Here is an 11956-nt window from a genome sequence, read left to right on the forward strand (position 1 = left end):
TAAAACACTCAGGAAAAAAATCTTGATTATAGTTCTCATAATTCATGCATGAAAGGGTTAATCATTTATATCCTTTATTTCTAGACAAACTGTGAAGAAAATCAGTTGTCTTTACATTAACCGTTGCATTTATATTAATCAAACCTAACCACCTGCTGGGTGTCTGACGACACTTCCAACACATATAAGAGTTAATGGTATAATTTATAGAATATAAATATGCTGTATGCTACATTTGCCTCCACAGTCATAAGTTAGTCTAACCTTTATGGTGTACAGTAATGTGCTCACTCATTAGTCATTCCCAGAGACTGCAGGCGTCTTAAAGGTCAGCTTGCACCATGTAGGATTCTTGCAGCAGGACACAGTTACATAGGGCCCCATGTGGACTTAAAGTAAGCAGCAGTGCATGTAGAGTTCAGTGTACGATCGGCCTCTGCACAGCTGACTCATAGGGCTCCTGTGAGGTCAGTCACAGCTCCTGCAGATACCAGATCCCTCAAAAAGAGTTTCTCAGCACTGACATCATGCACGACCTGAATAACAATGAAAACATAAGCATGGAAAAATCACAACCGATTAGATGATCACATTATAACGCGTAAAGCAGGGGTGTCAAACTCATTTTAGTTCAGGGGCCACATTCAGCTAAATTTGATCTGAAGTGGGCCGAACCAGTAAAATAATAACATAATAATATATAAATGATGTCAACTCCAAACTTTTCTCTATGTTTTAGAGCAAAAAAAGTTGATTTACATTATGAAAAGGTTTACATCTGCGAACAATCTTTTCAAAAGATGTGAATACATGAACAAACTGAAAAAATAAGTGTAATTTTAACAATATTATGCTTCCGTTTATCATTTACACACGTACATTATAACTTACAGATCACAGTGGATCTACAAATTTATAAAACATTTAGCAACAGGCAAAATCTTGTTAAAATTGTACTTAGTTCTCTTAAGACATTTCAGGTTGTTCATATTTGTTCAGGTTATTCACATTTTTTGTGATATCATACTTTGTTTTAGTGTAAATACATGAAAATATTTACATTTACAAAGGGAAAAGTTTAGAGTTGTCATTATTTATATGTTATTATGATAGTATTTTACTGGTCCTGCCCACTTGAGATTGAACTGGTCTGAATGTGGAACCTGAACTAAAAGGACTGTTAATATCTTAGTGTAATTTTTGCATTTCACAAATTCATCCCAAGGGCCAGACTGGACCCTTTGGCAGGCTGGATTTGGCCCCGAGGCCACATGTTTGACACCTGTGGTGTAAAGTGTGTACTGTAGAGCTGATCTGGAGGGAACTTACTTGGGCTTTCATCGATTCCATGCGTATGGACTCATAGTAGTGAAGTCTGGCCTCTGGGTGCTGCATGTCGTACCCAAACCCTGCCAGACTCACCTGGTCACACAGCTGCAGAGCCATGACCACAGCACTGGCTCCTATTGTTGGCACCATCTGAAGGTAAGAAAACACTCTTGAAACATACAAATACATTCCATTCATGAATCTCTTGCAGTATAAGCCTCTCGAACTTGTTATGTGTTATGTTATATTTGTCTTTTATTTACTTGTTTATTTCTGTCAAGTAGGGGTCAACCGATGAGACTCTTGAACCCATAAAGACCCAGTGCTACTTTTCTGAGAGTTCGGCTAAAATTTGCTTAGAGGTCTTATTTCTGTCTTTGTGCGTAAGAAATCAATGTAAATGAACCCCCAAAGGAACTTTGTGGTGGTAAATGCAAGTTTTACAAATTTACAGGATTTCAGTTCTGTTGCAACATGTTGATGGTCATATGAACTATGTTTTCAGCTCAAAAATGTCCAGTTTCATCACAATTAATGCTAGATTTTCATGTCACAAATGGCCAAGTTATATTTGAGCTGAATTTACCTGAAAAACAAATATTCTATTCTTTTAGATTCCCCAATTTTTCTTACAAGATTATATACTACATATCACATGTTTTATTTTTACAGGTTGCAATATGGAGTATGGTGCTGTTCCTTCCTGCTTATGTTACGCGAATACACACATTAAGAATCTAACATGTCACTTTTAAATCAACAGTTTTCTAATAATAAGCATTTTTATCTAAAAGAATAGAATGTTTGTTTTTCAGGTAAATTCAGTTCAAATATAACTTGGCCATTTGTGACATGAAAATGTAGCATTAATTGTGATTAAATTGGACGTTTTTGACCTGAAAACATAGTTCATATGACAATCAACATGTTGCAACAGAACTGAAATCCTGTACATTTGCAAAACTTGCATTTACCAACACAAAGTTCCTTTGGGGATTCACTTATATTGATTTCTTATGCACAAAGACATAAATAAGACCTCTAAGCAAATTTTAGCCGGTTTTCTTTCTTTCATTCATTTGTTCATTCATTCATTCATTCATTCAGAGGTTATATTTTTGCCAGGGTTTGTTTGTCTGTCTGTTTGTTTGTTTGTCTGTCCGTTAGTGTGCAACATAACTCAAAAAGTTATGGACAGATTTTGATGAAATTTTCAGGGTTTGTTGGAAATGGGATAAGGAAGAAATGATTAAATTTTGGTGGTGATCGGGGGTGGGGGGGCCCACGGGGGGGGGCGCAGACCAGAAAATTTCATCAAAATCTGTCCATAACTTTTTGAGTTATGTTGCACACTAACGGACAGACAAACAAACAAACAGACAGACAAACAAACCCTGGCAAATACATAACCTCCTTGGCGTGGGGGGGCCCACGGGGGGGGCCACTGATCAGCCTTGACGGAGGTCTGCGCTCTCCGAGTGCTTCTAGTTCAATCATTCATTCATTCATTCATGTCTTATTTCATTACTTAACTGTGAACATACTAGGGCTCCACTACTGTAATCATTGTATTTGTTTGTTGGATTTTTATTTTTTTATTTTTATTTTTTTTGCATTTTCTTGAAGCTGAACATGCCATATTTTTGTATTTCTATAACAGGTTAACCCACTTTAAATGTAACCTATTATTTGCTCTATTAACATAGCTGTTCATGCTCTATATTTACAGGCTATTAGTGAGTGGTTACATTTGAATATTTTGCGTGGAGGTTTTCTCCATATAATCAGAGTGTGATAATAGTATGGGGGTGTACTGCAGTTTCTGTTTGATGACTGAATCCATAGAGTTGAGGTTATAGAATATGTATGCATACATCTTAGAACTCACATTTCCCTGTTTCGCTGCATATTCCTGTAGAGCCTGTCCTGTTTTGTGAATAATCTCTGGGTGGAGAATCCGGAAATTCTCTGGCCTCAGGGGAATTTCATCCACCACCTCCCTCCAGAACCACATTTTGGACCAGAAGCTCTTTAACAAAAGAATGAAAAGAACAACAGAGAAGATGAAGAGTATGTGAGTGTAGGAAGGCTGATGATGTGATAGTGGGGTTGCCGTTGCTGTCACACTCATGGCTTATGTAATGTGCTATTTTTGTGTGAAATGGTTCATGCGTTGCAGACCCACCAGAGGTTGTTTGGTGATGATGGAAGTGAGCCAATCCAGATCCAGGCTTTTAAAGACCACCAGAGCTACCATGGAGGTCTGTTTGTACTCATTTGCAGAGCGCGGTGCTCCCTCTGGGTAGATGAGCCTGATTGTGGTTCTGGAACCAGCGTCTCTCTCAAAACCAGGGACCGGAGCATTATTCAGCCTGGAGACGAAGAGGACAGCGTCAGTGTTGCACAGTAATTTAGTACGCTTACTGAAGTGCAAATTTGAGGTTGTTATATTTCCATTTTTGCTGCTTTATTCTTTTATCCCATTTCAGTTATTAGGGTTTTTAGATGAGGTGAACATGAAAATAGAGATTTCAAACCGATTTTGCTTCAAATAACTTACAATTTTGCGGCTCAGATAGTAATTCTCTTTCTAAACTGTTCCATTCACATCAGTCACTGGACAATAGTGTACCTCCTTATGCTGGACTTTTACTGAAGTCAATTATTTAAAAACTTATTGCTTAATTTTCCTGATTCATTTTCAGATTTTGTCTGAAATCAGTTTCACTGAAAAAAAAATCAAAATCTTACCAAGTGTATTTTTCTCATTTCTTGTCAAAATATCTCATCACACATAAAATAAGTCATAATCACCTAAAGAGTACATTTTCAGTGAGATATAAGGCTTATTTTTAGACAATAGATGTTCAAAATCTTATTTCAGGAAATCTCGCCAAGATATTTTTAACTTGTTCCATTGGCATATTTTTTTTTTTTTTTTTTTTTTGCTGAATTCAAGATTTTTTTTTTTTTGGTTAATTCAAGCAAAAAAAAAAAAAAAATCTGGCAATGGAACAAGTGAGAATTATCTTGGTAAGATTTCTTGAAATGAGATTTTCAAGATCTATTGTCTAAAAATAAGTTTTCATATCTCACTGAAAAGTTACTCTTTAGGTGATTATGTCCTACTTTAAGTGTGATGAGATATTTTGACTAGAAATGAGAAAAATACACTTGGTAAGATTTTGAATATTGTTATTATTCAGCCTGGAGATGAAGAGGACAGTGTCAGTGTTGGACAGTAGTTTTGTACGTTTACTTAAGTGCAAATATGAGGTTGTTATATTTCCATTTTTGCTGCTTTATTCTTGTATCCCATTTCAGTTATTAGGGTTTTTAGATGAGGTGAACATGAAAATAGAGATTTCAAACTGATTTTGCTTCTAATAACTTACAATTTAGCAGCTCAGATAGTAATTCTCTTTCTAAACTATTTTCATGAAACATTCAATCAGTGGACAACACTGTACCTCCTTGTAGGACTTTTTAAGCTGGACTTTTACTGAAGTCAATAATTTAAAAACTTGCTTAATTTTCCTGATTCATTCATTTTCACATTTTGTCTGAAATCAGTTTGATGTCTTTAAACTTGTGTTTTAACTCTGTCATACATACTGGGCACTACAGTGGACAGTTTTTCTACAGCTGTTTTCTTGTATATTCATGGGTTTTATTGTTTTAGTTCCATATCAGCCGACACAGTGGACACTTGTGCACCATCCCATAATACACTGACATTCATACCATTACTGTAACTTTATGTTCTTGATAAACCTGATCTGCACTAACATGACTGAGGGTAAATCAATGGCTAATTGCTATTAGACTGTGATTAACAATTCTCTAAAAACAAAAAGTTTTTTTTTTTAATATTATCTCCGTGAAGTGAGTAATAACTAGTATTAGAATATGATAAAAGGTGAGAAAACATCAGATTACCTGCATCAAAAATGCTTTTGTTTCATAGTTTTCACATAGTTTCACTTTCTGATATTGTGTTTAAATACATGTGTCTTTGCTTCAAAAATTAAACACATGGTGTCCAAATGAGTGGACATGTTTGTAACTCCATGAAAAATAGGTTAATTAAAAAAAAAAAGAAATAAATTTAATCTCATTGTTTTTTTCATGCCTAAAGAGGAATAAAAACACTCAAGAAAATATCTTGACAAAGGTTCTCATAATTCATGCATCAAAGAGTAATGACATCAATTACAACAAAACTAGACCAAAACCAGGGACTGAAGCATTATTCAGCCTGGAGATGAAGAGGACAGTGTCAGTGTTGGACAGTAATTTAATACGTTTGCTGAAGTGCAAATCTGAGGTTGTTATATTTCCATTTCAGAGAGTTATTAGGGTTTTTAGATGAACTGAACATGAAAACAGAGATTTCAAACCAGTTTTGCATCTGATAACTTACAATTTTAGATTTTAGCAGCTCAGGTAGTAATTCTCTTTCTAAACTATTTTCGGTAAACATTCAAATCAATCAACGGACAACAGTGAACCTCCTTGGAGGATTTCTTATGCTAGACTTTTACTGAAGTCAATTATTTAAAAACGTATTGTTTAATTTTCCTTCTTTATTAATTTCCAGATATTGTCTGAAATCAGTCTGATGTCTTTAAACTTGTATTTTAATGACACTGGCATCAATTACAACAAAACTAGACCTAAACCTCACTCTAAATTTAGAAATGAAAAATTAAATGAACTTTAATTCATAGAGACCTTGTTTTAGCAGAAAGCAAGAAAGCTTTTAAAAAGACTAAAAGTACAATGAACAATGCAACATAAATAAGATAAAACTGCTTTCTTTTCACTCAGTATTAAAGGTTGATGGTGTTAACCCTTTCATGCATTGTGGTCACTACAGTAGACAGCTGTTCAAAGGTGTTCTCTTGTATATTTATGGATTTTGTTGTTTTAGTTCCATATCAGCAAACACAGAGGACACTTATGCATCATCCCAGACAATGTAATTCATACCATTACTGTAAGTTTGGTGTTCTAGATAAACCTGATCTGCAGTTACACGTTTGACGGTTAAAAAAAAAAAAAAAAATTAAAAATTAGTAATTTTTATTAGACTGTAATTAACAATTTTTTATTATTATTTTTTTTATTTTTTTATTTTTTTTACAAAAAGGCTGTCAAAATGTGAGAAAACATCAGAATAGCAGCATTAAACATTATTTGATAATTTTCACAGAGTTTATATATGAATACATGTTTCTTTGCTTCTAAAATTGAACGAAGGGTGTCCAGCTGAGTGGACATTTTTGTCACTCCATGAAAAACAGGTTCATGATTTTTTTTTTCTTTTTTTTTTTCCATGTGTAAAAAGGAATAAAAACACTCAGGAAAAAAAAAAAACTTCATTAATGTTCTCATAATTCATGCATGAAAGGGTTAAAGAATAAAATAGATTTGCACAATGTGAGAGTTTTTAATAGATAGTACATTATGCGTAGTAGTGCATTATTTTATTCCACTTTTTCAGCTCTGTAGAAGCCAATAATGTAATAACAGCTGATAACGTAATAACGGCCGATAACGTAATAAATTTGCCATTTTTAAAATGTAATAGGCCAAAAACATAATATCTGACCAATAATGTTATGAAAGTCCTGAACCGATAACGTAGTAGCTTTTGGCCAATAATGTTATAACTTATTACGTTATTGGCTTAGTTATTAAATTTACAAAGATTTTTTTTTTTTTTTTTTACCAGGCCAATAACGTAATAACCAGCCAATAAGTTATAACATTATTGGCCAAAAGTTATTACGTTATCAGTTCAGGACTTTTATCACATCGTTGGCCAGATATTACATTATTATCTTATTACATTTTTAAAAAGGCAAATTTATTACGTTATCGGCTGTTATTACATTATTGGCTTCTACAAGCTTCTATACATTAACCTAAATACAAATAAAAACTAAACCTACATCAAAACCTAAACTGAAATATTATCGTATAAAACGTCAAAACTATAACAACCTCTGACTGACACACACCTTATGATGATGTCATACTGATCTATATGGGATCCAAGATGGCTCCCGTGGAGAACCCCTCCGCTTCCCACCACCACACAGCGTCTGCAGCTTCCTTCTGTCTTCAGCGAGGGGGGTAGACCAGGCTGAGGCAGAGAGGCCAGAGCCAGGGCCAGATGCTCCTCACTGCCCTGGAGCCCCTGAGGAGGGGACAGATCCCAGGGCACCGGCCTCTCCGGCTGCACAAACACGGGGACGTCCAGGAGGCTGGCAGAGCAGGACAGAGGCTTCAGGTGGTTCACACACCATCGAGGCTGACAGGGGCCTGAGAGCAGAGAGGCCGACCGATTGAATAAACCCTAAAGCGAGGAGGAGAGAAGCTAAAATACGCTGACGTTCTGAAAAATGAATTCATGCTGAGATATGTATTCATACCCTGTCTTTTGGGTATTGGTAGTTACTGGCAACTGCCACCGTATCCAGGGGGAAATAGGCTGGAATCAGAATTGCAGAGTAGGAGCCAATCAGCAACATCAGACTAAAGGCAAAGTTCAGTCTCCTGCAGCAGAGAGAAAAGACCATACTGTATGTTATGTAACATTAAATCACATGCATGCTTTTTAATAGCCTGTAGAGATGTACCTGCTGATGAAAAATTCCTTGGAGTCTGCCTTTGCTTTCACATTTTGTCTACGTGACACAGGGGACAGTATTACAACCTCAGCACCCTCAGGCAGCAACGCAGAGCCATCATCTGGGTCCTTTACACTGAGGTGATTCAGAGTCACCATGGCACTTCCAGCCTGAAACACACCTCATGTTTACTCAGACAAATGAAAACCACCATTTCTGACTTCTTCTTTTTTTTCACTGGGAAAAAAAAAAAAAAAAATCTTACCAAGTGTATTTTTTGCATTTCTATTCAAAATATCTCATCACACTTAAAATAAGACATAATCACCTACAGAGAGACTTTTCACTGAGATATAAAAACTTATTTTTAGACAGTAGATCTTGAAAATCTTATTTCAAGAAATCTTACCAAGATAATTTTCACTTGTTCCATTGGCAGATTTTTTTTTGCTTGAATTAAGCAAAAAAAAAAAAAAAAAAAAAAAAAAAAGCAAAAATTTTTCTGCTTGAATTAAGCAAAAAAAACAATCTGCCATTGGAACAAATGAAAATTGTCTTGGTAAGATTTCTTGAAATAAAATTTTCAAGATCTATTGTCCAAAAATAACGTCTTATATCTCACTGAAAAGTTACTCTTTAGGTCAGGGGTGTCAAACTCATTTTTGTTCAGCGGCCTTATCCTCCCAATCTGATCTGAAGTGGGCCAGACCAGTAAAATAATAACATAATAATATATAAATAATGCCAACTCTAGACATTTCAATGTGTTTTACAGTGAAAAAGTAAAATTACATTATGGAAACGTTTACATCTATAAACTGTCCTTTTAAAAATGTGAATAACATGAACAACCAGGAAAAAACTGAGATATATTAGGAAGAATAAGTGCAATTTTAGCTATATTATGCCTCTGCATTACAACTTACAGCTCACAATGGATCTGCAATTACGCAAAATATTTTAGTAACTGGCAGAATATTAGTAAAATTGCACTTCTCTTAGGACATTTCTGGTTTGTCATATTATTATCATATTATTGTCATTGTCAAAAGGCTAGTTTGTAAATTTACACATTTTCACATAATTTCCCTTTTTTGCACTAAAACAGAGGAAAAAATTTGGAATTGCCATTATTTGTAGGTTTTTATGATGGTATTTTACTGATCTGACCCACTTGAGACTAAAGTAGGGCTTTATATGGCCCCTAAACTAAAAGGATTGACTGTTAATATCTTGAGTGTAATTTTTGCATTTCACAAATTCATCTCGCAGGCCGCTTTTGGCCCCCGGGCTGTATGTTTGACATCTGTGCTTTAGGTGATTATATCTTATTTTAAGTGGGATGAGATATTTTGACTAGAAATGACAAAAATACACTTGGTAGGATTCAGATTTTTTTCCAGTGAAACTGATTTCAGACAAAATCTGAAAATGAATGAATCAGGAAAATTAAGCAATGAGTTTTTAAATAACTGACTTCAGTAAAAGTCAAGCATAAAAAAACCCTACAAGGAGGTACACTGTTGTCCACTGATTGATTTGAATGTTTACTGAAAATAGTTTAGAAAGAGAATTACTATCTGTGCTGCAAAAATCTAAAATTGTAAGTTATCAAGTCAAGGCAAGGCAAGTTTATTTGTATAGCACATTTCAGCAACAAGGCAATTTCAAGGTGCTTCACACAGGACATTGAAATACAGCGGCAGGGAAAAAGAAATATTTAAAACATTATAAAAGAAACATGTAAAAGGTGATTAAAAACAGCAAGTAAGAAAACAACACATAAAATCCAAAAATATAAAAACACGCACGTAATAAAGTAAGAGTTGCAGTGCAGAAGCAAAATCGGTTTGAAATCTTTGTTTTCATGTTCACCTCATCTAAAAACCCTGATAACTGAAATGGGATACAACAATAAAGCAGCAAAAATGGAAACATAACAACCTCAAATTTGCACTAAAGCAAACATACTAAACTACTGTCCAACACTGACTGTCTTCTTCATCTCCAGGCTGAATAATAATAATATTCAAAATCTTACAATAGTGTACAATAGTGGACAATAGTGTACCTCCTTATGCTGGACTTTTACTGAAGTCAATTATTTAAAAACTTGTTGCTTAATTTTCCTGATTCATTTTCAGATTTTGTCTGAAATCAGTTTCACTGAAAAAAAACATCCAAATCTTACCAAGTGTATTTTTCTCATTTCTAGCGAAAATATCTAATCACACTTAAAATAAGACATAATCACATAAAGAGTAACTTTTCAGTGAGATATAAGAACTTACTTTTAGACAATGGATCTTGAAAATCTTATTTCAAGAAATAAGAAGAAAAAAATTTTGCTTGAATTAGGCAAAAATAAATCTGTCAGTGGAACAAGTGAAAATTATCTTGGTAAGATTTCTTGAAATAAGATTTTCAAGATCTATTGTCAAAAAATCAAATCTTATATCTCACTGAAAAGCTACTCTTTAGGTGATTATGTCTTATTTTAAGTGTGATGAGATATTTTGACTAGAAATGCGAAAAATACACTTGGTAAGATTTAGATTTTTTCCAGTGTTCTAGAGGTTCTCTGGAGCACTGTGAAGCCAATTTCTCATACAAATACCTACATCCTCCATCTGTTTAACCGTCCCCTATTCATTAATCTCAATGATATGAAGAGAATCACTCACTAGCAGCCTTGCAGGGATGTAAAATGATGGTCAAGTGTCTGTCCGCCTGTGCTCCATGCTTGTTAATGCACACTCAGTGGAGCTAAAATGGCTGCTGCTGCTTCCTTCCTCATTGAACTCTGCCTCCTCCCTTTAATAACACTGGTTAACCATTAACACATCACCTAGTCGTGCTTGGGCAGGAATGCTTGTAATGAAGGTTTTTGTGTTTGACAGCACATCCAGTAGAGACAAATGTTATGAAGGGGAAGTATCCAAAGAAAATATGAGAAACATGTAATAAAAAAAAAAAATCACACGTAAAGTCGTAATGTCTGTATTAAAGTGTTCTTTTTTTTTTTACACTTTATTTTTATTGGTTGATTTCTGTACAATACAAAACAAACGTAAAGGACATTTGGGATACACTGACCAAAAGAAAACACTTTTGTGACCAACAATTGGTTTTAGCAATGTGACACTGAAATGAAAATTGTCCATTTCTTCCATTTATCATGGATTCCATTCACAATTTGTAGCCGGTCATTAGTTGTAGGAAGTTCTAATCTGCGCCGTTTTTTGGCTGATAATAGTATTTTAAACAAATATCTATAATTTTTTCTTACATTATTACCAATAATACTTCTGAAATACATTACCAAACATGTTTTAGGGATTGCATAACCCAATATCTTAACAATTGTTGAATATACGTTATCCCAAAATAATGCAAGTTTAGGACATATCCAACAGATATGAGCATGATTTACAATAACATCTCAAAGTTGAACTCTGGACACATATTTAGCTGTAATTTTAGGTGTTATGAAAAATCGAAATATATTTTTCCAGCAATGTTCCCTCCAGTCTCTATTAGGGATGTAACGATTACCGGTATAACGATAAACCGCGGTAAGATTGCAGACGGTTAGTTTTACCATTTAAATTCTAATTATCATGATAACCGTGTTTGATTACCGCATTTTTCCAGAGAAAACACCTACGTAAAGATATGCGTTTAAGTCAAATATTTGAGTATAGTTTTAATTTATTGCAATTTTAATTTTATATACCTAATGTTTGGAACCAATATTCACTTTTAAAGTCTTTGAAAAGGTTTGTTAAGCATCTTTGTGTTTTTTATGCAATGAATTATATGCATTTTTCAAATCGGATTTTATATTTTTTTGTGTGTTTTTTGGCCTTTTATGTTTTTATAGTAGGTTAAAGTGAAAAAATAATAGACAGATGAGATAGATTAAGTTGTGCTGAAAAAACAGATCCCAAACATGGGTATTGTAGACATTTGTTTTATATATTACATAA

At 34.2% G+C, this 11956-nt stretch overlaps 1 protein-coding gene across 1 annotated transcript; it reads right to left on the minus strand.

The window, feature by feature from the left end:
• Nucleotides 1-91: 91 nt before the first annotated feature.
• st3gal7 (ST3 beta-galactoside alpha-2,3-sialyltransferase 7) lies at nt 92-10712 on the minus strand. The gene is made up of 8 exons (XM_030156785.1): nt 10652-10712; nt 7977-8137; nt 7770-7893; nt 7356-7693; nt 3515-3701; nt 3218-3358; nt 1330-1479; nt 92-536 (listed from the first exon to the last, which is right to left on the minus strand). The coding sequence occupies exons 2-8, from the start codon at nt 8123-8125 to the stop codon at nt 450-452; spliced, it is 1176 nt and encodes a 391-aa protein (XP_030012645.1). The 5' UTR covers nt 8126-8137; nt 10652-10712; the 3' UTR covers nt 92-449.
• Nucleotides 10713-11956: the final 1244 nt, after the last annotated feature.

This window comes from Sphaeramia orbicularis, chromosome 15, assembly GCF_902148855.1.
Source record: "Sphaeramia orbicularis chromosome 15, fSphaOr1.1, whole genome shotgun sequence".
NCBI classification, from domain to species: Eukaryota; Metazoa; Chordata; class Actinopteri; order Kurtiformes; family Apogonidae; genus Sphaeramia; species Sphaeramia orbicularis.